Source organism: Vombatus ursinus, unplaced genomic scaffold (genome assembly GCF_900497805.2).
Source record: "Vombatus ursinus unplaced genomic scaffold, bare-nosed wombat genome assembly UNPS02014770.1, whole genome shotgun sequence".
Classification (NCBI taxonomy): Eukaryota; Metazoa; Chordata; class Mammalia; order Diprotodontia; family Vombatidae; genus Vombatus; species Vombatus ursinus.
This window is the reverse complement of record NW_020954548.1, coordinates 23,789,814-23,816,463: the sequence shown is the minus strand read 5'-3', so window position 1 is coordinate 23,816,463 and position 26,650 is coordinate 23,789,814. Positions and strand designations below refer to the sequence as shown.

The window sequence follows — 26,650 nt, the reverse complement described above, 5'->3', positions numbered from 1 at the left end:
TGCTGGGCCTGGAGGCAGGAAGGACTGAGTTCAAATCCAGCCTCAGACTCTTACTAGCTATGTGTACCTGGGCAAGGCAGTTTCCTCATATGTAAAATGGAGATATTAATAACATCTCCCAGGATTGTTGTGAGGATCACATGAGATAATAATTTTAAAACACCTAGCACGATGTGTGGCACATAATAAGCACAACATAAATGTTAATACTAGTAGTAGTAGTGGTAGTTGTTGTTATTATTATAATTATAATCTTCAAATGGCTCCATCCAAGGTCACCAGTGATATTTTAATTTTCAAAACTCAACGTCTTTTTTAGATCCTCATCCTTCTTGGCCTTTGTCCAATGCCTGGCACTGTTAATTACCCGATTCCCCTGCATATCTTCTTCTCTCTAAGTTTCATGACAGCTCTCCTGGTTCTTCATGTAGGTCATACCCACTGACTGTGGTGCCCTTCAAGGCCCTATCCCAGAACGCTTTTCTCCTCTCTCCTACCTCTGTCCTATCCCTTGGTGATCTCATCAGCTCCAGTTGGTTCAGGTTTCCTCTCCATGATTCTAGTTTCTGTATGTATACTTCTAGCCCTAACTTACCTCCTTAGTTCCAGTCTTGGAATTAACAACCACCTTTTCGACTACCTGAATTGTAGCCATCACAAAATCACCATGTCCCAAACAGAACTGTTTATGTTTTCCCCCAAACACTCCCTTCTGCCAGACTTTCCTTTGTTGTTGAAGGCACTGTGATCCTTCTGGTGTTAGAGCCTCGGTGTCATTTTCAGCTCCTCCCTCCTGTCAGCGCACTGGCTAGTGCTCCGGTTGTCCAGTCTGTTGCCAAGTCTTGTCATTGCTGCCTTCACAACTTTATCTTCTCTACATCCCATTCTCTTTCTTGTGCAGCTGCCACCCTTGTGTAGGCTCTTCCCACCTCATGCCTGAGCTGTTGCAGTAGTTTTTTGGTTGGTATTCTTGCTGTGAGTCTCTCCTCACTCCAGTCCATTCTCCATTCAGCTGTTAAAATGATCTTCCCAAACCACACATATGCCGATTATCAGTAAACTCCAGTGCCTTGCTGTTATTACCTCTAGAGTCAAATATAAAATCTTCTGACTTTTCAGTACCTTCACAGACAAGTCCTTTCTTTATACAATATTCTTATTCTTTGCTCTTCTTTACATGCTCTATGATCCCGCAACATTGGCTTTGCTAAACCTTGCATGAGACAATTTATCTCCTGACTCCTTCCAACCTTCATGTTGTCTCCAAACTTGATAAACATGCCATGTTTGCATCCATAGCTGTACCTGAAAACAAACCTCATTTTTGACACTTGCTAGCTTTGTGACTTTGTTCAGGTCATCAACTTCTAGGAGCCTCAGTCTGTTTTATGAAAAATTCGATGTTATAATATTTGGACTTAGCATCCTCTTTATGTGAATTTTTCTTATTGCTTTGTAGGGTCATTTTAAAAAAAAGTATTTTATAAATTTCAAAGCTTTATATCTTCAGTTTGAAAATAATCATCAAAAAACCAATGCAGGATATTCCAGAAAGTCATGATGCTAGGATGTCTTCATTTTCAATGTTTAAGGGTTAATATAGTTGCCTCTAATCCTGCGCATAGTTTCTTCTTTTCCTCATTAGCAATGTTTGGGAAAACACTGATTTATCATTTCGTTTTAGCCCTTAAAGAGTCGTTGATTCCAGTTATATAGGATGAGATAGTTGTGCACAACTCAAGTCCAGTCCTATAGCATTGCAAGTAAAAATGGAATTTAAAAGCATTATGAAATTCTGCGACTTCCTTATTCAAATCCATTTCCCCAATGTATATGGTTTGATTACTGAGATATAAAAGTGCTCTTGAATTACTGCACTTGTCTCACATCAAATCCACATGTAGTCATTGCGTTTCCATAATGAGTAGTGTACTGTCCTTGACAGTATGGGAGATACATAGATGTGTAAGACATCACAACTGTCCTCAAGGAACTTTTAATGTGATTGTGAAGGTACTGCCTAATCTTTTCCCTTCCTTGCTTTGATCCTGGCTCCTTGTCTTCTAACTTGTGCTGTCTTTTCATGGAATTTCCCTTAGTCCCTTGGTTCTCCTCACCCTGGAATATCCACCCACCCACCTTTTCAGTATGAAACATCAGTCCTCTCCTATTTGTAAGTTCTTCCTGGATCCTTCATTTCCTGGAGGGTTCCAGGCTAGTTTTACCCTGAAGACCCTGTTCTTGGATTCTAGACTTCAAAACCATACCCTGTGCCCATAAGATACCTTTATTCCCTTCCCTCCACCTTTCCCCTTTAAGCTTTTTTTTTTTTAATATGTTCTCTTTCCTCATTAGAATGTAAGCTCCTGGAGGGCAGAGACTGTTTTTTTTTGTATTTGTACCCCCAGAGCTTTTTGCAGTGCCATGTACATAGTAAACTCTTAATAAATGCTGTTTCCTTCCTTCCTTTATATTTTGTATCTCAAAATATTAAAGGTAAATTTTTTGAATGCTTCTGTTCTTAATACACTTTTTACAGAAGGTATCAAAAAGAACTTTGGATTTTTTTGGACACTTTTATTCAGTTAAGACATTTCTGTTATATAACAAAAATAGATCCATCTGATTATTTTTCCAAATGTTGTAGTCTTTATCTAGTTTTTCCTACCTGAGGAAATTGAAGATTCAGATAAAATATGTTTTTCCATGGATACCTACTCATACATTAATGGAAGACACTGTAGAAGTTGACTTCATTTTTTTTTTCCTGAGTGCTATATTAACTCAACAAAACTATCATACTAAAACCCACATTTTTGAAAAGGATTTAATCAAATATGCTCTTTGAAATTTTGAGTGTATGTTATAATTTCTGAAATCCTGCTGTAAAAAGAAAGAAAAGAAATACAATATTGGAAATCTACTTTGCAGACTAAAGTTCCTAAGCGAAAACTTCTTTTCTATCTGAGTGACTCATTTTCCCCCTTTATTTCCTCCAGGACGTTTGAAACCATATATAATGCCTCCCAAGACTGAGATTTTGTTCTAGTACTTGAAAAATAACAGATGCTGCTGTGCTTTTCACAGCAGAGAATAGTTCTATACCCAGCCAAATAAACCATCAGTGGAATATAACCCCAAGCAGCAAAATCATTGTTGTGATTGGCACAACACAATTGTATTGTCTCAGAGTCTATGGCTTTTCACATCTGCTAGGCTAGATCACAAAGTACTGGCATCAAGCAAGCCCTTCTATAAATGGCCCCAGTGTTTTCTTTCTAAGAATTCTTCTTTAACTAACTCAGCAAAATTCATTCAAAAGCACATATTAGGTGTTTAAATAGTTGTCATGAGTTGTAAACTAGATTTAATTTTGAGATCATTCTTCATTCTTATGTTGTTCACTTAATCCTGTTTGGGTCATGATATTTAACTGCCTGCAAATATTTAATTTTTAAGTTGTTTTTTTCACTTGACTTCTTAGTCGTTTTCCTACTTTTCTTGAAAGTCGAAGTTAGTGATTCTAACTTGATTTTTCTTCCTTTTCTTTTAGATTAGTATTAGGGAAATAAATAAGAGCAGTAAAAATATGATCAGATTATTATAAGCATATTTTAAAAATAAAAATAATTTTATTTAAATTGTGTAAAACTATCCAGAAACATAATTTAGACTTGAATGACAAAGAAATCCGTAAAGTCTTGAAATTTTGATTGGAAAAAATATATAAATTTAAGAAATTAATAATAATCATTACTTTTGTGTCTCCTGATCTGTTTTGTTCATGTATGTTTTGTTGTCTTTTTTACTTAAATTTTCAATATAGTTATTAATGCTATGTTAGCAGTTTTTCTGAGTACCACTTAGTAATTCCATCTTTGAAATAACATGTGGTTTTTATGTTAAACTATGGGTTGTTCCTTTTTGTTTTTCTATTGACAACTTCATATATAATAAACAAAATTGTAATTTGGAGGATGTTATTTTAGGCAAAATTTTATTAATACTCATTTTTTCAGAATAGAGGATGAATGGTGGAATATTACCTATAGAATAATGTCATTTCATTAGTTTATAATGATTTGACATTCTTCTGTTCTGAATTCTACCTGAAGTGAGAAGTGTAATCCTAATCAATCAAAAGGATTATGTAAAATTAGTGACCCATCTCTATTTCTTAGATTAAATTTCTTAAATTCTGTAAGCAGAAAATAAGGTTTTTTTTCTTTTAAGAGGTGGGATATAGCCTTTTTAAAAATAGTATTTTACTTTTTTCCAATTACATGTAAAAATACTTTTTAATGTTCATTTTTTTTCTAAAATTTTGAGTTCCAGATTTTCTCCCTCCCTTTCTAAGATGGTAAGCAATTTGATATAGGTTATTATACGTGCAATTATTTAAAACGTTTTTCAAGAGATGGGATAGATCCTTGATCAAGACAACTGCAGCCACAATCACAGTTGTACGATCAACACAGTTTTGCTACACTGGACTCTGCTTCTGACAGTGCCTTATGTTTTCAGGGTTTTGCCTGTGAGATTAGCGTCTGTGAGGACATTTGCTGATCATCATGCCAGAAAATGCTGACCTCAGCTTTTTAAGATTACTCCTTTAACCTCTCACTGCTGATGTGACATCTCATGTCAGTGAGATTCTCACTTTGTTTCTGTGAAGAGATTATTGTTCATATGGAGCATCACGAGCAGATGTGGTACATTTCCTTCAAGTTGATGTTCCTTCTTATAACTTGTATTCACTGCCTCTGTGTCTTTATCTTCAGAGTAATTTGACTGTTTTCTGAGGAGAGAATTTCTAGCCTTTTATTATTAAGAAATGGACTTAAAGTGGGTAAACAATGTCACAAATTACCATTTGCTTACAAATGAGTGGCATTTCCTGCCTTGCTGCTGGCAAGCTCTGTGTAGCAGTTGTAGTCTGGTGAGAGGATTTAGATAGAAAGAAGGCATTTTTGTTTTTGAATCGTATTGTAGTTTTTGCTTAAGGATCATAACTTGAATGGGAAGAGCATTTTACTGAGAGTTGCATGGTACCCTCATGAATTTTCTTTAGTCATTGACTTGTTATCATTGCCCATGTGAAGCTGCTTTTAAAGTTAAAACTGTTGTGATTTATGCTTCTTCTCCTCTGCACCCGGGGCTGTCTTCATACAGTGCTGGTTAATTTGATACAGCTGAAAGGATGATTTTATTAAAGGATATTTAACAAACTTAGTGACTGCAGGGGCAGCTAGATGGTGCAGTGGATAGAGTTCTAGGCCTAGAGTCAGGAAGACGTGAGATCAGTAATGGCCTATAACACTTATTAGCTGGCTGTGTGACATTTGGCAAATCACAACCTCTCTTTGACACAGTTTCTTTAATTGTCAAATGAGGATCATAATAACACCTACCTCAGAGAGCTGTAGAAAGGATCAAATCGAATTACATTTGTTGAGTGCTTCGTAAAGTACCTGTCACATAGTACCTTACTAAATGTTTCCTTCCTTCCTTCCTTCCTTCCTTCCTTCCTTCCTTCCTTCCTTCCATCCTTCCTTCCTTCCTTGCAATTCTTGAAGATATATGCTAGAAAGGAAAAGAATCCAGAATCACTATCCTTTCCACATTAACAAAAATCTTGTCGCAAAACATACTCTGATGCCATAAAGGCTATGCTGGTCAAATACAAGATATAGTAGGTGCTGCCAAGCTGGCAAGACTTCCAATTCTAGCTCAGTGACAGATTACGTCTCTTAACCAAGTACTGGCCTCTTAACTATGTTGCAAGAGGCTCATCGCTAGAAAGTTAGACACAGGGCAATGAATTTTTTTCTTGCTACAAAATTTCATAAACAGACAAAGAAGGGTTTGCAGTCTACCTTGATAGAGGGAGTACCTATGGTGCTGAATTAAAATCCTTGGATTTTTGGAAGATAGCATAAAGTTTGCTTAAGAACAGCATCTCATTCCACTTTCTCTCTCCTGATTATGAAATAAATGACAACGTTTAGAGTGTTTTCCCCAAGCTTTTAATATAAGGATGATTATATCCAAGAAAATGAAACGTTAGAGAATGTTTTGCCATTCATTAAATATCCTCATTATCCCTCACTTATATGCTTAATTGTCCCCTTGCTTGCCTTCCTCATAGAGATGTTATAAAAACTAATTTGATTTAAAAAAAAAAAAACAACTTCACAAACTGTAAAGCAGTATGGTATATTTTTATTCCATATTATTTTGTAAATTATATTATGTAGTGAGATAATTATATGTTTTGGAAACTACAGTGAATTTTTTAGGGAGAAAAAGCTTAGCTAAAAAAATTAAGGAAATAAGTGAAATTTGCAGGTTCAGTGCTCCACAAGAAAAATAAATTCCATCTTCTCTCTCTCTCTCTCTCTCTCTCTCTCTCTCTCTCTCTCTCAACCCCCACCCTTCTCCCCCTCCCCTCCTTTTAGATATCTGAAGATAGAGTTGGAGATCTGGGCAAAGTTCAAAACAAATAATGAATGAGAGAAGGCCTGACTAAATAGAAATCAAATGAGAGAAGTAAGACATTCTTGTAGGAAGAGAAGGGAATGGTATTTCTTTAGATTCAGGAAGGTGATAGACAGCTAATGGGTGAGAAAGGATACTAGAGCAAAGTAGTAATTTGTTGGAGGAAAACGGATTCTTTAATGTTTTGAGGCTATGGATTTATAAAATAGAGAAATTCATATGGAAAACCACAGTAATAATATAAATCAAAATTTTAGAAGCAAAAAGGCCAAAATTAAGGATGAGTTATAGACAATCTGGATGATGGTCAAAATTTCAAGAGAACCAGTTTTTTTTTTTAGCGTTAAAATTATTCATAAAATAATAGAATTAGGTCATCTACTGCAACTCAATGTAGAAATCGCCTGTATAAAATCCTAATGAATGGCTGTACCTTGTGGAGGAAATTTGGAACTGCTGCTTATTATGTATTCAAATCAACAAGTCCTTTTTCTGCTACATGGCAGTCTTTACATTATGTTCATCTTCGGTTGACCGACCCACCGCAACAGCTCTTCTAGTCTTCCCACTATCCATAAGCTCCTCTCGACAACTTCATCCATTTCACTGAAGAGAATGAAGCCATACATCTTACAAAATTTTGCCTTTCTTCCACACCTTCAAACTTCTCTCTATCCACACTAGTTTTCTTGTAAGTAGTCCTCTTTTCTAATCTCTCTCTCTCTCTCTTATTCCTCCCCCCCACCTTCCAATCTCCCATCTTGTAATACCTGGTTCCAGCCCACTTTTCAGTTTATTTATTTTTATTTCTCTAAGGGCAGTCTGCATTCCAGCCTAAATGATTCTTAATCTCTGGAATATGCTTCCTTCTCATCTCTGTCTCTTAGAAGGCCTGACTTCCTTCAAAGCTCACATCATATGCCTACTCTTACAGGAAGCTTTCCTTTGTATTCCCCTACCCTCATCCCCTTGCTAGTGCTCTCTCCCTCCTCCTCAAATAATCATGGACTACCTCTGTCCTTACATTTTATATTCCCCCCATAGACTCCAAGTGTCTTGATATATTTCTACTGTCTTTATAATTCCAGCATCTACTGGTAATAGGTATTTAATAAATGCTTGTTGTTTTGGATTAAATCAGTGAATCTGTTGAGGTTTACAGTTGGTAGAGCTGGTATTAGTGTGAAAGAATTCACTCTGTAACCATTGGGAGTTTTAATGATGCAAAAGCAGCTGGCTAACTTAGATGGAGTACTAGCAACTTAAAGAGGGACAGGGGCTTGTTTTTTATAAGGACAGGATAAAGAAGAAGGTTGCTTATAAGATAGTTTTACAAGTTTTTTGGGGGGTTAAAGATTAGACACAGGTCAAGGAAGGATTTTATGACATAGCATGAAAGGGTTTAAGTATTTAAACAGGACGTGAAGACACAGGTTAAAAATTAAAGGGCAGGGGGAACATAGGATAAGGGACACAAAAGCAATTCTTTTGGTACTAGTTCAGGGTAAGGGGGAAAGGACTTTAGGACATCATTCAATTTACAGAATAAGCTGGGGTTTCACAGAGTACTAGAAAAACAATGCTAATATTCTCTTAACCCTTTGGGAACTATTTGTATCCACATCAAATCCATCTACTTCCTAAATTTCAGTTATTTTTTCTATGACTTGTAGATCCATTTATCTAGACCATAACACTCCTCCAGCTATTGTGCTGTCTAGATACCTCTTGGCTATCCCCATTTGGATATTTCAGTGGAACTCCAAATTCCACACATCAAAAACCCAGCTCCACAGTTCCCCCTCCCAAAACTTAATCCTCTTTTGAAATTAATTGTTTCTGATATGATCCTGCCAGGTCACCCTTATCTGTGAGGCATCTCTGACTCTTCCTCCTCTCTTTGCCCTCCATGTTTGTTGAATTTCTAAGTTATTAGTGTTCTACCTCCACAATATCTCTTGGTTTAATTCAAGTTCTTATTGCCTTTTATTTGAGCTGTAGCAATGGCCTCAGGCCTGCTCTTCCTGTCTTTAGCTTCTTCCCCTCTCTAAGCCATTTTTCACTCTCTCCTAAAATAATCTTACTGATAAAGATGTTTGACCATTCCAGAGCTACCCCAAATACTTCAGTCAGTCTCTTTATTGCCTGTGGAATGAAACAAAAATCTCATAGACTTTGTTAATCTAAAAGACCAAGACATAATTAGGTTTTCTCTTATATCTGAGAAGACAATCTCTAACTACCTTTCTCATCTTTATAAAATAACACTATATAATAATAATAACACTATAAAATATGTTCTGCTTGAAATGCTCAGTGTTCTAGTCCCAGTTGGACTGCTCGCCGATCCCTGATCTCTTCTATAATCTGTTCATTGTATAGGGCCTGTGTCCTCCAGCGTAGGTGTTGCTTTAAAATCAGGATACTATGTCTAAAGTTGCTTTTAATAATAAAGAAAAAATACCATATAAATACAAATGTAGTTAAATGTATAAAGCCAAGTTAATAAATACAAGCAACATTTCAAAAATGTGATTTTAGGTACTTTATTAATAGCCTTTAAAATTTCAATTTAAATAGTGGGCTCTCAAAGTATACTGCTTTTAGACTCTGCCCATTTGTGATCTCATCATATCACACTGAATTGCAAAAAAGTTGCTCTGTATGCTTTAAAGTAGTTAGAGCACATATATTGTTTGTTGAAGTTGTAATATGTGAGCTTATAAAAGTTACTCATTTCAATTCAACAAATATTAATCAACTAACTGATATTTTTTGAATGTTTGAATTCCTACTATGTGGGATCTGTTATATAGGGGATTCCTCCATGGGGTATCAGGTTGGTCTAATTGACATCTAAAATATCTTGATTATAAGGTAAAAATTCTGGTTACTTTTCTACTTTGTAATTGTATTTACGATCACGGACTTTCCATTTTCATTGAGTTTGTTAAAAACTTTTTGGTTATTTCTATCCCAGTCTTTTCTGTTGATGAAGTGACTACTTCTTAAGCTATCAAGTCAATTTAATCAATAGTATGGATGGTGAATAGAGGGGCTATGAAAGATTTCTGCTAGTTTCTGAGGACCTTACAAACATTTCACAATATCTGTGGTCCTTATTTTGTTTGAAGAATCTGCTAATTAGAATTTTAGAACTCCTAATAGCACCGAACATTAATAGTGCTGAAATTGTTTTCTCTATTACCTCTGTGTGTGCATCATAACTTCCTACTTACTCTAAGGTCTGTGAAGGCAAAGACCACGACTTAGGTAAATTTTGTGTCTTTTCTAGCACCTTAGTTTTTTGTTCACAGCAGACATTGACTTCATGCATCGTGAATTAGGCTGAATGCCATCACAGTCCAAGACTGATCACCTTCCTATTCAGTGAAATTCAGTGAATTGTTCTTTGTTATCTCCAGGATCAAAAACAAAATCCTCTGTCTTTTAAAGGCCTCCATAACCCAGTCCTTTCCTGCCTTTCCAGTCTTCTTACATGTTACTCTCTCTCTAACTATTCTATAGTACAATGACTACAACCCCCTTAGTCTTCCCCATAGAAGACACTCCTTCTCCTTACTCTGGGCATTTTGGAATGTCCTCCCTTGCTCATTTCTGTCTCCAGGATTCTCCTGGCTTCTTTCATTCAGCCAAAATCCCACCTTCTGCAAGAAACCTTTCCTGGTACTCTTAATTCGAGCCCCTTCCCTCTGAGATCACCTCTCATCATCTTGTATGTGGCTTATATGTTTGTAATTGTTTGCATGTTATTCCCTCCATTAGATTGTGAGCTTCTTAAGAGTGAGGACTGATTTTTGCTGTTCTTTGTACCCCCAGCACTTTGCGCAGTGCCTGGTACATATTAGGCACATATTAAATGCTTGTTGACTTGACTTGATTAAATTTTCCTGTCCTTTCTGGCAAAGTCACGTATATGCTACCTTTCCCCCCATATTTGTATGTCTGTATGGTTTAAGTTTATTTGTATCCCTTTAAGATTGATAGACATATACATTTTGGGATGAATGTTGGGCTGACTTTGACAAAAAGCATCCCAGTGCCTTGATTGTAAAAATTGGTTCACTGAATACTTGAAGTAAAGATTTATAGTCTTCATAATTACTCCAGATAGAAAGGAATGGTAGGAAGGTAGTAATATTCTCCGTTACTCTGTTGCTATGTGATATTTAACATAGATACTACAGGAAAAATTAAACTTACTACATGGCATTGCTATTTCATGTCACATACACATCTTAGTATTTAAGATATAATTCCATTTTCTCTAGTTTGCAAGAACCCAGTATTTTTAGGTATTTCTTTTCTTTAAGAATTGCCTGAGGTTCCATTGGTTGAAGAGGAAGTGCAAGAAACTGAATCCTGGGCCAAGCCTCTTGTCTATCTTTGGCAGACCAAAGCACCGAATTTTGTGGCAGAGCAAGAGTACAATGCAGCTGTTGCCAAACTCGAACCATACTGTGCTATTTGCACTCTCCTAATGCCCTACTATAAGGTAAGAGAGGTTTTAGGAACCCAAATAGTGATTAAAGGATCTGTTTTTCTTTGGACTGAAATCAAAATGTTTTGGTAATATTAAGGTGATATTTGTTAATTATATAGGCAAGGTGAAGAGAGGATGTAATGCTCCTATAGATAAACAACTATTTGAGTCCATTTCCATGTCAATTATGTCCTAATTTTTAAAAAATTTCTTAAGTAAATTAAAAATTTTTTTTAAAAAATTTATTTATTTTAAGTTTTCAGCATTCACTTCCATAAGCTTTTGACTTTTCAGGTTTTCTCCCCTCCCCCCTCCCCAGCACAGCATACAGTCTCATATAGGCTCTACATATACATTCATATTAAACATGTTTTCACGTTAGTCATGTTGTAAAGAAGTATTAGTACCAATGGGAAGAAACTTGAGAAAGAAGAAAGAAAAGAAAACAACAAAAGAAAACAAAAGATCAAATAGTATGCTTCAATCAACATTCAGGCTCCATAGTTCTTTCTCTAGATGTAAATAGCATTTTCCATCATGATTCTTTTGGAGTTGTCTTAGATCCTTGTATTTCTGAGAAAAGTCAAGTCTGTGACAGTTACTCATCACACAATGTGGCTGTTACTGTCTACAATAGTCTTCTGGTTTAAGTGAATTTCAACAAACAGCCAATACTTATTCAATTTTATAATTCCCCTACTTCTCCCCCCCCCCCCATTTAAACAAAAGTTATTCTTTTTTAGACGTGTGAAGCTGAAGTTTGAAAAGCTAAAAATAGACTCATAATAGTTTTTCTGAAATTTTCAAATTGTGTGTGTTAACTTTGAACCCTTATTTTTAGTATTATTTCATCATCTTTAAACATTTGAAGCTATGGACACACTGGGTGCTCAGTAAATTCTTCTTGATTGATTTAACACTTTAAACATCTCCTTTCAAGTGACCCCATTTGGGGTATAATTCAATATAAGTTGAACAGACAGTTTCTGCCTTGTAGGAACTTAAGTTCTGAAATGACAAAAATCACAGTCTTATGTAATTGATATTTAACTCAGGACACGTTTTCATTGGTAAATGATATTTATAGATAATATATGAGAAACATTCAAGGCATAATTTTTTTTCTTGTATGTTGAGAGTTGTATGTTGAAAAATTGGTTCTATGCATACGTTTTCAGAGTATAAAAATGATATGCTACTCTTCTAAACTTTCTTAAATAAGGGAATTATTTTGCTCACATTGTACTTATATGTGATATGTACAAGATATCACGATTAGAAAAGCTTTATTTCTCTTCATTTTGCCATTGACTTTATATGCTAGCATGGGACAAATCATCTAACCTCTCTGAAATTCAATGTCCCTTACTAGTTCACTTTTTCATTTCTTCAACTGTCAAAAGTTTTTTTTTTCCTTTCGTTTGTCACAAGGTAGAAGATGCTTGGAAATAATTAGATAATGTTGTTGGATATATGAGAGTTGTAGAGATCTAAGTGAAAACAGAAGGCATTTTTTTAAAAATGATTTTTTTCACATCTTTTGTTTTATCTCATTTACATTTTCCATTGTATCCTTTCCCCGCTCGCCAGAGATCAAGGATGGAAGCAAATATTTATTAAGGACCTGCTATATGCTAGACACTGTGTTAAAATACTTTACCAATTTTATTTCATTTGGTCCTATATTACCTCCTTTCACCAAAGAATATACCTTAACAAGTCAATATTATAGACAGTGTTCATTATACATGGTCTCCTCTACCTCTATAAAGAAGACAGTAAAGAGAGGCTTCTCCTGTGTCTTCTTTCAAGCCAACCTTGGTCATTATAATTTTGAAGCATTCATTATTGATTGTTTTATTGCTATTGTTGTTCCTTCTATTTACATTATAGTTATTGTATTGAGAATCCACAGGGTATCCAAGATTCATAAATCAGTTACTGAATAGAAGAGTAGGAGGGATAATGAAAGTCTTGCTAGGTTTCACTGAAATGTAAACATTGTATTTTTCAGCCAGACAATAGTAATGAAGAAAATTATTGTCGATGGGAGACTAAATCCAGTGAAGTGACTTCTGCCTTGGAAAAGACTAAGCCACTCATTCCAGAGATGTGTTTTATTTATAGTGAGGAGAACACAGAACATTCTCCATCTAATGCCTTCATTGAAGAAGATGGAACAAGTCTTCTCATTTCCTGTGCAAAGTGTTGTGTACAGGTTCATGCAAGTAAATAAGTGGATTATTCAATAATTTAAAGACTTTTCAATCTCTGCAGAAAAATGTAGTTTTTTTCTTTGTTTTAGTTCTCAGTTATTAAAATTGACAATTACTCAGCAATTTTTGATATGGTTCTATTGATTTTTCTTAGTCATTTCCGTAATGAGAAATTATTCTTTATTTCTATTGAGAGCCAGAGTGTACCAGGCTAAGTTTCTTTCTCCATGGTGCCACAGAAAGACTTCTCCTGCTTCCCCAGGTCCTAGAGAGGATGATGAATTTGTACTTTGTTTAAGCAATCAGAATTGGCTATATACCTAAAGCAGTTTTGATTTTTATATGATTGGAAAGATTAGTGAATTGTGTTTTCACAGCTGTAGAGCCAGAAATCGATACCTAGAAAGAACCTCAGTGGTCATTCATCTAACCCACTCATTTTACAGATGGGCAAAATTAGTCCTTGAGAGGTTAGGAGACACAAATAGTAAGTGGTGAAGCTGGATTCAATTTGTAGGTCTCTAATGTAAATTTGAAGTGCTGATCAATAACATTGAATGGATATTGTTTTATGCACCCAGTATTCATGATCTATTAGGTGAAACCATGGATAGTAAACATCTCCTAAAATCAGAATTAAGGCTAAGTTTTATTTCTTTTATTACATTTTAATTTAATCCAGTAGACTGTCTTGCACTGTAAAGAGTAGACTACTGCATCTCAAATCAGCTATGCATTGAGGTAGATTGGAGGGTAAATGACTAAACTTTGACAGTTAAGAAATTGTGCTATTTTCTTTGAAGTATTTTCATTAGCATTTCAGAAGCTGATCTTTGAGCTAAAATTTCTTTTCAGTCATTCAGTCTTTGGGCCACAGTAGCCTTTAAAACCTCTGCTATGAGGACTGAGAACCAAATGCCTTTGTGAAACCATTTGATCATTTTTGCTATAAATAGCATCCATTTTAACTAATGGAAAGACTTATGTGGTCTTTCTGCATACTTTGCATTAATAGCTCAAGTGTGTGGAAGGTATTAGAGATCTCAATGAGCTAACACATGGATATGCCTGATTTTTAAAAACAGGTTGCTATGGTGTTCCTTCTCAGGACATCCGTGATGGATGGCTATGTTCTCGCTGCAAGAGAAGTGCATGGACGGCAGTAAGTAGCTTACCTCCATCTTCCTGCTTGTGCCTATTTTAAAAGATCTATTTTTGAAAATAGGTGTGTTCATGTAATTTTCATTCCAAATGGAGAGTTGCTTACTTCTAGCATTTTCTACTCCATTTCATCCTTCAGTTGCCACATTTACTTGACTCCTTCCGAAGTCCATGATTTCCTAAGTGTGAGTGTGCTCCCTGCAGGCACAGATTGTGACAACTTGCTTCAACATATGATATCATGAGTTTCTGTGGATAAAGAAAATGTCATCACTTGTTAGTCAGCCTTCTGTCTATGAGCCTTTCCAAACTAAAGTAATAGCACTGTTCTGTACTTTACACCTTTTAGCTTGCTGTCGTGCATGCCAGAGTCAGTACACTTCGTTGGCTTCTGAATGGGTTCCACGGCCACGTGTAAAGTGTAGTCATCAATACTCATAACTATCCTTTTGGTCTTCAAAGTCCTTCATGATTTATCTTTCTCTCTTTATGTACTGTGTGATCCAGTGACCCTAGCTTACTTGATGTTCTATGCTTAGGATCCCCCATCTCCCTGCTGTGGTCATTTCACGGACTGTCCCCCTTCCTAGAATGGTTCTTGACTCTATCATGTGGCCTCCCTGACTCCATCTAAATCCCAGCTAAAATTCCAACATCTTTAAGAAGCCGTTCCTTGTCCTCCTTAATACTAATCTGCCTTCTCTCTTTTGATTATCTTTAATTTATCTTGTATATATTTTGTTTGTGCGTAGTTGCTTTCATGTTGTCTTCTCCATTAAACACTGAGCTCCTTGAGAACAGAGACTAGGTTTGTTTGCTTGTTTGTTTGTTAGTTTGTTTTTTCCATTCTTTGTATTCCTAGCACTTAGAACACTTCCTGGCACGTTCACTGTTTAGTTGTTCAGTCATGTCTGACTCTTTGTGAACCTGTGGACCATACTATCCATGGGGTTTTCTTGGCAGATACTGGGCCAGTTTGCCATTTCCTTCTACGGTGGATTAAGGCTAATAGAGGTTAAGTGAGTTGCTGAGGGTCATATAGTTAGTAAAGGTCTAAGGCTGGTCTTTTTGACTCGAAGCCCAGCCCTTTAGTCACTTTGCTATGCGGCTGCCTTGCCTGATACGTAGTCACTTAGTAAACGCTTGTTAACTGTCTGATTTCCTCACTAATGACTTCATGTCATCTTAGAAGTTAGTCTGTAGTAGATTATCCCCAGGCTCTATCCTGGGGATAATGTTTTGTTTTGTTTGTCATTTTTATCAGTGATTTAGTTCCTAGATTTGCAGATGAAATACAGCTGGGTCAGAGAGGAGCTGACACGAATGTTAGGTTTATAGATTTAGAGTCAGAAGGAAACTCAGAGGCCATCTATTCCTGCCTCCTAATTTTACAGATAAGGACATTTTTGCCCAGATCACACAGGTCATGAACATTAGAGGGACGACTTGAAGCCAGGCTCTGACCCTGGACCTAGTGCTGGTTCCACTACATCCTGCTGTCTTCCACAATAGATGAGAGAGTCAGGATTCCAAAAGATTTTCATAGGCTAAAATATTATGACAGATCTAATAATATAAAATTTAATAGGGAGAAATGTAAAATGTCCTTGATTCAAACAATAAACTTCAAAAAATAAAGGATAGATAGCAGTTCATCTAAAAACAGTTTGTGGGTTTTAGTACAGTACAAACCTGATATATGTGATCAGTGTTATTTGGGAATAATAAAAGCTAATCTATTCCTAGGCCATGGGCTGCAGTAGTAAGGGAGTAGGGGAATACTAGTGTCTCGGACTTGAGAGGTGACAGTTTGATGTATTCTGCCTTTGACAGACATTTAGAGTATTATGTGGATTCTTGGATGTTACATGTAGGAGGGACATTGATAAGCTTGAAAGCAAGGTGAACTGACTGGTGAAGGGCCTTCAGATCATGCTGTATAAGGAAGAAGGAAATGAGGCCATTTAGTTTGATTAGAAGACTTAGAGTATTCAAGATAGCTGTCTTGGTATTGGAAAACTTTCATATGGAAGAGGGATGTATGAACAGTTTGCTCATACTGTTCCGCTTGACACCTGCCCCCCTTCTCTTTGTGTTTCCAAATCTTGCTAACCCTTTTTTTTTTAATTTTTCAAAATGCCTTTTATTGATATCTTTTTTATCATATTTCTTAATATTTTGATTTTTGTTACTGTTGTTGTTATTCTCTCCATTTCCATTATTGTAGTCATCACATATATTGTTTTCCTTGCTTTGATTATTTCACTTTGCATTAATTCATACAAGTCTTCCCATGCTTCTCTCCATTCAGAATTTCATAAAACACAGTCATAACTCTATTACATTTATAAACCACAATCTTTTACCTCCTCCAATTATTTTGTGTCTGATTCTTAGCTAGTACAAAATAAATATTTTGGTGCAGATGGGGATTTTCTTTTTATTACTGAAATCCTTTTGTGATATGCTTACCAAAGAAAACTCTGGCTCACAAAGAATGGACATTCTATCATTTTCTTCAGATAATTTCCAAATTGCTTTTTCCAGAATGGTTAGATCCATTTGCAGCTCCATCAAGACAGTATTAGTGTGTTTTCTTTACATAGTCCTTAAAACAGTAACTCTTCCCCTCCTTTGTCATCTTCAGTAATTTGTTAGATGTGAAATAAAACCTCAGAGTTGCTTTGATTTTCATTTCTCTTTTTTTATGTTCTTTTTTTTCTCAATTTTTAAAAAAAATTTTTCTTTAACATGTGTTTTTAAAACTTTGGGTTACAAATTTTCTCCCTTCCTCCCTCGCCACCCACCCTCATTGAAAAGGCAAGCATCTTGATACAGTTTATACATGTACAGTTATGCAAAACACTTCCATAGTAGACATGCTGTGAAAAACTAACTCTATTTCCCTTCATCCTATCCTACCCCCCATTTATTCTATTCTCTCTTTTGACCCTGTCCCTCCTCAGAAGTGTTTGCTTTTGATTATCCCCCCCTCAATCTTCCCTCCACCCTATCAACCCCCTGCTCTCTTGTCTCCTTCCCCCCTCATTTTCCTGTAGGGTAGGATTGATTTCCATACTCCATTGTGTATATTATTCCCTCCTTAAGCCAAATCCTATAAGAATAAGATTCACTCATTCCCTCTCACCTTCCCCCATTTCCCCTCTACTGTAAAAGCCATTTCTTGTCTGTTTCATGTGAGATTTTACCTCATTCTACTTCTCCCTTTCTCCTTCTCCCAGTATAATCCTCTCTCACCCCTTAATTTTATTTTCCAGTTATCACCCCTTCATCTTCAACTCACCCTGTGCCCTCTATCTATCTATCTATCTATCTATCTATCTATCTATCTATCTATCTATCTATCTATCTATCTATCTATCTGTCTATCTGTCTATCTATATATATACATGTAATTTTTTTCCCTCCCACTACCCTAATACTGACAAAGGACTCATGAGTTACAAATTTCATCTTTCCCTGCAGGAATGTAAACAGTTCAACCTTAATAAGTCTCTTATGATTTCTCTTTCCTGTTTACCTCTTCCATGTTTAACTTGAGTCTTGTATTTGAAGGTCAAATTTTCTATTCAACTCTGGTCTTTTCCACAGGAATGCTTGAAAGTCCCCTATTTCATTGAATGACCATTTTTTACACTGAAGGATTATACTCAGTTTTGCTGGGTAGGTGATTCTAGGTTGTAGTCCTAACTCCTTTGCCCTCCAGAATATCATCCTCCATGCCCTCTGGACCCTTAATGTAGAAGCTGCTAAATCTTGTGTTATCCTGATTGTGTTTCCACGATACTTGAATTGTTTCCTTCTGGCTGCTTGCAATATCTTCTCCTTGACCTGGGAGTTTTGGAATTTGGCTTCAATATTCCTAGGAGTTTTCCTTTGGGGATCTCTTTGAGGAGGTGATCAGTGGATTCTTTCAATTTCTATTTTCTCTCTGGTTCTAAAATATCAGGGCAGTTTTCCTTGATAATTTCTTGAAAGATGATGTCTAAGTCTCTTTTTTTGATCATGGCTTTCAGATGGTCCAATAATTTTTAAGTTCTCTCTCCTGGATCTATTTTCCAGGTCAGTTGTTTTTCCAATGAGATATTTCACATTCTCTTCTATTTTTTCTGTTTTTTCATTCCTTTGAATTAGTGTTACAGTGTCTTGATTACTCAAATTGTCACTAGCTCTTATTATTAGAGATTAGAAGCAGTCTTTCATATGTTTCTTAATAGTTTGCAGTTGTTATTATGAAACTTTCATATCCTCTGGCCCCTTCTTTGTTGAGAGATTACTTTTGTTCTTATATTTCTCTTAGCTGCCTAATATCTAATATCTTGGATATTAGATCATTACTTGAGGCATTTGATACAAAGATTTTTTGCTCAATCAGTAGCTTCCTTTCTTATCCTTGTTGCATTAATTTTGTTTGTACAGAAGCTTTTGCATATCTTTTCATAGAAATTATTCATTTTATTTTTTCTAATAGTCTCTATCTCTTGTTTGGTTAAGAAACCACTAACTGTAATTGTAAAATGAAACAGCTGGTTTTCTTGGGATTTTTTTATGAGATGACCCTTAATATTTTAGACATTTGTTCATTTAAAAGTTATTGTTTTATATCATTCATGATGTTCATCTAAATGCAATTTTTCACTGACTCTAGTTTTCCCAGCAATTTCTTGCAAATAGGGAGTTCTTTGTAAGTAAATTATGTTTTAGGGTATATTACATAATGTCTTATTGAGTTCAGCTATTTCTGATCCCCTTTTTTATTTTTTGATAAATATCAAATAGTTTTGGTGAACCTGCTTATCCTTTCAAAATCCATCTTAAATTTCGTCTCATTCATAACACTTGTCTGTAATAGTCTGGTACACAGAAATACATCTTGCATGTATTGTTCACTATGCATTTTCATAGTTAATTATATTCTTTTATTCTCTAATTGTTTCGTACATATAATTCTTTTGCTTATTTAACCTTTTGTGTCTGTCTATTAGCATAAACTGTCTCCTTTGACTAGAATATATTCAGTCAGTCAACAAGCATTTAATAAGTGCCTGTTATTTGCTAGCAACCAAAGGAAAGGAAGACGTATTTATATAGGACTTGCTATGTGCCTAGCACTATGCTAAGCACTTTTTACAAATATTATCTCATTTGATTCTGACAACAACACTGCAAGGTAGGTGTTATTATTATCCTCAATTTACAGTTTACAAAAACTGAGGCAAATAGAGATTTAAGTGACTTGCCCAAGGTCACACAGCTAGTAAGTGTCTGAGGTCGTGTTTGAGCTCTTCCTGACTCTAGGCCCAACACTGTATACGCTTAACTAGCTTCACGTGGTGCCAGGCACTGTACTGAATGCTTGAGATACAAAGAAAGGCAAAAGATAGCCATTACTCTCAAGGTGATTGCAGTCTCCAATGTGGGAGGCAACATGCTAACAACTATGTACAGAAATTAATATATACAGATAAATAGGAAATAATACATAGACGAAAGGCACTAGAATTTGGCTGGATTAGAAGAGGTTTCCTGTAGAAGGTGGGATTTTAATTGGGAATTGTAGGAATCTAGGGAAGAGACGAGGCAGAGATGAGGAGAAGAGCGTTCCAGGTGTGGGATACAGCAGAGAAAATGCCCAGAGCTGAGAAGTAGAGGTAGGGTGTAGTGAGGTGTAAGAAGACTGGAAAGTTTCAAGGGTAGAAGGGGTGGAGAGAGGAACTGGATGACGAAGGGCTTTGAATGTCATAGTCGATTTTGTATTTGCTTCTAGAGGTGATCAATTTATGGAGTAGGGGGAGGGTGTGTACTTTATGAAAACCACTTTGGTGGTTTTATGCAGGATGGCTTGGTATGAGGAGAGACCTAAGACAGGAAGACTCACCAAAGTACAGGAGTCCAGGGGTGAAGTGATGTGGGCCTACACCAGAGTGTTGGCAGTGTCAGAGGAGAGATGGGGGCATATTGGAGAGATGTTACAAAGGTGGAATCAGCTGGCAACAGGTTGAACATGGAAGGTGAGAAATAGTGAGGAGTCCAGGATGACTTCTATGGTGTGAGCCTGTGCAACTTTGAGGATGGTGGTACCCTCTACAGTCATAGGGAAGTTTGGAAGGGGGTGGGGCCAGATTTTGGAGGAAAAGATGATGAGTTCAGTTTTGGACGGGTTGAATTTAAGATGTTTACAAGCCCTCCATTTTAAGGTAACTAATAGGCAGTTGGAGATGTGAGACTCCTTTTAAGCTCAGCTCTAGTGCCATCTCCCAAGTGAAGCCTTTCTTAACTCTCTCACTTGACAGTGATCTTTTTGGACTTACGTATTCTAGAATACCTTTTCTTTTTCTTGTAATAATTAATTAATTTATTTTTAGTTTTCAACATTCACTTCCATAAGGTTTTGAGTTTTAAATTTTCTCCTCGTCCCTCTCCCCACCCTCCCCTGCCCAGACATCATGCAATCTGATATAGGCTCTACTTATACATTCAGATCAAGCATATTATCTCATTAGTCATGATGTAAAGAACAATTATAAATAATGGGAGGAATCATGGGAATGAAGCAGTAAAACAAAACATCCGAGGAAAAGGAAAACAAATAGTGTGCTTCCATCTGCATTTAATCTCCATAGTTCTTTCTCTGGATGTGGATAGCATTTTCTGTCCTGTGTCTTTTGGAGTTGTTTTAGATCCTTGCATTGCTGAGAAGAGCCAAGTCTGTCAAAGTTAGTTATTGCACAGTGACGCTGTATAATATTTTTTCTTGATCTGCCTTTTGCCCCATCCTATCGACCTTATATTTTATTCATGTCCCCCATTAAGCTTGTTGGGGGCAGGAATGATACTGTTTTTCATCTTTGCATTCTCCAGGTCTTGCCCAGTGCCTAGTGTATGGTGACTGGTAAATGAGTGTTTCTTGGGTGAATGAGTAAATGAAATAAATGATAAAAGTACTTGTCATTGTTTCTCCCCTGACCCACACACAGTTTCTAACATCATAGTAGTCTCTTAAGTGCCCAGCATTTATTTTTGAATTGAATTGATTTGAATTAAATGATTGGATACTATTGTTCTCCAATTATCACTAACAAAGAAGTGACTTTTATTATGTGAGAATAATTCTTTACTTTGTTATGTGAGAATAAATCTTACATTTCACTGAAATCTTTGAAAGAGAATCTTAAAGATTTTTACAATAAAAACATATTAGCTGACAATTGTATTCAATTTTAAGTATTGGATTATGTCATTTGATTCTTATGACAGCCCTGTGCTGTTATCTCCAGTTCATAGATGAAGAAACTACAGCAGAATGTAGTGAAGTGACTTATTTTCTCAAGTGCGTGTCTGAGGCAGGATTTGGGCACCTAATCATCCTGACTCTACAGGTATCAGTCTAGCTAGGCTGCCCATATGGGAAAGTATTCTGGGGCTCTGTCATTGTCACTTTAATCATGGGACTTAAGCTTCCTTCCCTGTTTTTGTTTTTCCTTGCCACAGCATAGCTTTCACCAAAACCTTCTTGTCATTAGCATTTTTGTTGTGGTTGTTTTAGCTATCTGAATTTTTCCAGAATTTTTGCCTTCTACTCTGATTTCCTTTTTATGATAGAATCAGAGTTCTCTAAATGGAAAGAACTTTAGGGGAAATATAGTTTAACCCACTCATTTTACAGAAGTGGAAACTGAGGTCCAGAGAAGTTGTGATTTACTCAAGATAATTGTGATGCTCAAGATTATCTTGAAGATAATTGGCAGCATAGCCCAGCCCAGAGCCTTGTTCTTCTTCCTCTTAATCCAGTGCTATCTATCATTTATGGCTGGACTAAAGAGAAAATATTCTCAATATTCTTTTAGAATTGAGGTTATTAAAACAATAACCTTCTATGAAATTGAAAAAAAATGCTCTGTTATAAAAAATATGTCATTTAGGATTTTGTAATGGAGTCTTACAGAACTAGATCAGTCTGCACTAGTTTAAACAAATGAATTAGAACTCTTGAAAATCAGTGCAACATGGTATAACAGAGTCACCTGCGTAATTTATTTTAATTGTAGCTAGCCAGACATTCATAGGCCAATGATTTTTCTATTTAGCTCTCTCAAATTTTGAGTAAACTTCATTCATAAAACTCCACATTTTATTGTGTTTTTTTGAAACTCACTTGATTGCCTCATTAAGTAATATAGAGTAGTAATGGACAATATTGATAGACTGACTTTAAGCTTCCCATTTATTATGGCAATAACTCACAATATTAATTTTATTAAACACTTACTAAATAAGATTCAGATTGATTCAGTTAAGAGAGTGATTGTGTTTAAAAATTGTTTTCCAATCCCTGACTTATCATGAAATCAGTTTCCAGTCCTTCGAAGTTAAAGATACCGACTCTTGTTAGGTTTTCTTTAAAAATAGATACTGTAACAGCACAGTTTAGGCACAGTGATGTTACAGTGCTGATTTTTATCTCATTTGGTGTCATTCCTGATTTTTGTCTTGCTTTTTACATACTGTGGGAATGTGAGAATCATAAATCTGTAATAGAAAATTTCCTATAACACATAGAGATGAACCTATTTTGTAGCCAGCAAGTATAATATTGCTAACTGTGATGTTATTTAAAATGACCTTTTTGACAAGGTACTAAAGCAATGAAAATAATAATTTATTCCATTTCAACAAATGTTTATGAAGGAAAACACCATACTGGGTGCTAGTGAAAAATTGTCACTGAAAGTAATATAGCTCCTACTCTTAAGGAGCTTACGATTAAATAGGGGGAATAAGGTATTTGAACAAAGTGTAACACAAGTTAGAATGTAATAAGCACAAAGGAGAACACCAGGCAGGATGTTGTAAGAAAATTAAAGAATGAAAGACTCAGGTGCAATAATGTAAGTAAGGTTTATGTAGTATTTGACCTATGAACTTGTCCTTGATAATTAAATGAGCAAATGTGTACTGAAAGGAGTAATACTTGTCTACCTTTCCCAGACATTTGTAGCTTAAAGCCAGAAAGTCCTCTTGCTCCCGCACAGTGACATGTTGTGAAGATGATAGAGAAGTGGTGTAGTGGGTCTGGGTTTTGTGAAGTTAAAGAGATTGCTTACTTATCAGGGCTCAGGGTCCCAGAAATGAGAACTTCTTTTGCAGTTGGAAAAGTGGAGGCTAGAAGATAAGTGACATGGCCTACAGGTTGTCTGTACTGATTGGAGAGTGGAATCCTTATTTTGTTCTTTGTAGTACTTTATATCTCTGGTTAGAGCAGCTAGGCAGCATAGTAGGTAGAGTGCCTGGCCTGCAGCCAGAAGAACTCCTCTTCCTAAGTTCAAATATGGCCTCAGATGTTTATTATCTGTGTGACCCTGGGCAGGTCATTTAACCCTGTTTGCCTCTGTTCCTCATCTGTAAAATGAGCTGGAGAAGGGAATGCAAACCACTCCAGTATTTTTGCCAAGAAAACCCCTAATACGTATGGTCACGAAGAGTCAGACACAACTGAAATGACTGAACAAAAACATATCTCTGGTAGTGACATATATCTGATCCATGTTAGTGATTATATTATCCACAACTTTTTTGCCTTTTTCTAGTGCATCCTATTCTTTTAATTCTTTCATTAGTTTTAAGTTTCCTTCTTATTTTGAATTTTTTTGGTCAAGAATTTCATTATTACATCTGTTTTCCCAGTATTACCCACCCTTTAAACAATAAAACCCTGTTATAATTGTTGTAATTCCAAGTAATAAGCATATTAGATCAGGAATGATTTGGTTCAAACTTTAACACTGAATCTCTAATTTATATTACAGGAATTTTGACTCTTTTTCTATTTGTGCTTTGTGGAGTTGAAGGATATGAGAAATACTTTTTGAGTGGTTGAGGTGACAATCCTTTTATACCTTTGTATCCTCTGTTCAATATCTTTCCATATGTCTTCCAGAGGAGTGTCCTCCAGTATGGTGGAAGTCTTCTTCTAGATTTCTGGACCTTTTTTTGGTCTTTTCTTAATAGCTATCTCACCTACCTTACTCTTCTCATTCATTTCTAGACCCGATAATTTTCCATCCATGATGTCTGACCAAGATACATGTACAGATGACCCAGCTCCAGAGGTTGTCATGTCGAAATCTAAGCACTAGAAATTCTCCATATCTTTGGCTTTTTTTCAGTAGACACTTAGGATGACCTTTTTTGAGTGATTATGGACTTCATTTAAGAGGTTCTGCAGTGTTCCGTACAGAGTCTACTTTTGTTTATAGATTTGCTGCTCCATAGCAGCCTATAATTTATCTATGACTTTTTCCCCTTAACTTCAATACTTCTCATCTGATAAATGAAAATGCCTTTTATTTAATCTGAAAGCCAAATCATTGGTTAATGGTTTGTAACGCAACCTTTAGAGATTAAGCTGTTTTCAGTTTTATTCGATATGGAATCATTTTTAAGGTAGATATTCATAGGGTTCAGAATTAGGTTTTTTTGTGGGGAGGAGGAAGACTGGAGAGGGAGAGACTTTAGTACACATTCTAAATTATTCAAAATAAATTTTTTTTTAATGACTTTGGGATGTCACTAGATTCTGCCACTTAAAAATCTTCGGTAATTTTGACAGTTATTTGAATCTCTTCATTTCCTAGCTTGATTACTCTAGTTCACTTTTAACTCTTATTTCAGATTTCATTGTCAAGAGATAACAGGCTGCAATAATTAAAAATATCATTCCGGGTGGGGAGTGGGTGCGGCTGCAGTGAGGTGGCACAATGGATAGAGCTCTGGCCTTGGAGTCAGGAGGACCTGAGTTCAAATCCAGTCCCAGACACTTGATACTAGCTGTGTGACCCTGGGCAAGTCACCTAACCCTCATTGCTTTCATTACATGGGTTACTGTCTTGCCTTTTAAATATGCTAAAATCCTATTATTCTCTTTTTCTTTTCACTAACTTCTGATTTATTCTTGTGTTGTTTTTTTTAATCTTAGTTCTCTGTGATCTCTTACATTTCGGTTTTCTCTTAACAATACTTTAGGGCTAGACTTCTCGTTATGAAGGAGTTAAGCCAGATGAGAGGAGTAAACTGGTCACCTCGAGGCGCTTGAGTTTGGCTAACAATTTAATTAGCTAAATTCTTAATCTCTGTTGAGAATATAAATAGGAGGTAGGATCCTGATGATTAAAAGGAGTATTTCTTATGTAGTATTTTAAAGATGTTAGAAAAATTGAAGTATAAATAAATATTTCGAGAACCATTTCTTTCAAAATTTATAGAGCTTCATGTTTGATTCGATTTAAGTTTTTGCCTAAATTCATACATTGTCCAGCTTTGCTTATATTCATGCTTGTGTTGATCAAGTTTCCTTCAGTTATCATTCTATTCTTTTATACTTAGGGATGTTTCTAAAATACAGTGGTTATTATTGTTCTTTATTTATTGTCCCCCAGAAATTGTTACTTAGTTTAAATTTTATTTAGTTCAAACTTCTGTCCCTGCGAATAGGAGTGAAATTGCACAAGCAAGCTAAGTGTTTAGCACAGTGCTTGGCATATAGTAGGTACTATATAAATGGATATTCTTGGGGGGAGGCGAAGCATTAATTAAGTACCTGCTATGTGTCTGTTTCTGTTTTAAACACTTCACAAAAATTAATTCAAAAACCTTTGAGGTACTTGCTATGTGATCCCCATTTTAAAGTTGGGAAAACTGAGGCAAACAGGGATTAAGTGACTCATTTAGGGTCCCACAGTTATTAAGTATCTGAGACCACATTTGAATTTAAATCATGTCTTCCTGACACCAGACCCACTGCTGTATCCATTGCACCACCTAGCTATATATCATAGAAACCCAGATTGCAATCTTCATTCAGTCCTTGTGAAATTAATCCCCCCATATGTAGCCAAGAAATGAAATTATGCTATGATTTTTAGCATACAGTTAAAAACACATTTTCATTTTTCATATGTGCTTATTAAGGACAATTATTAATACCATAAGTAATCTTTGAAATTAACCACTAGCCCACATGTGCTCATGGCCTGATCTTAATATAGTAATTGTATTTTAATTACCTGTCAGATTATTATATAAATTTCTGTCTTTATGGGAACTGAGAATATTTACTACAGGCAGGTACTTATTCACTCTGAACACTAGCATCTACCTCCCAAGGTTGCCATGAGGATAAAATTAGATAATAGATATAACGTACTTTATAAACCTCAAAGTGCTGTGCAAATATTAGCTATTATCAGACTAG

The 26,650-nt window shown here is 35.8% G+C and overlaps 1 protein-coding gene across 4 annotated transcripts in view; it reads left to right on the top strand.

The window, feature by feature from the left end:
* The window catches only part of KDM4C (lysine demethylase 4C), a 480,568-nt gene that overhangs the window by 259,906 nt on the left and 194,012 nt on the right, over nt 1-26,650 (top strand). For all 4 annotated transcript variants that reach the window (XM_027862930.1, XM_027862929.1, XM_027862927.1 and 1 more), the window contains 3 exons: nt 10,833-11,014; nt 13,017-13,230; nt 14,304-14,380. In XM_027862930.1, the coding sequence (XP_027718731.1) occupies nt 10,833-11,014; nt 13,017-13,230; nt 14,304-14,380 (473 nt within the window). The remainder of the gene's footprint in view (nt 1-10,832; nt 11,015-13,016; nt 13,231-14,303; nt 14,381-26,650) is intronic.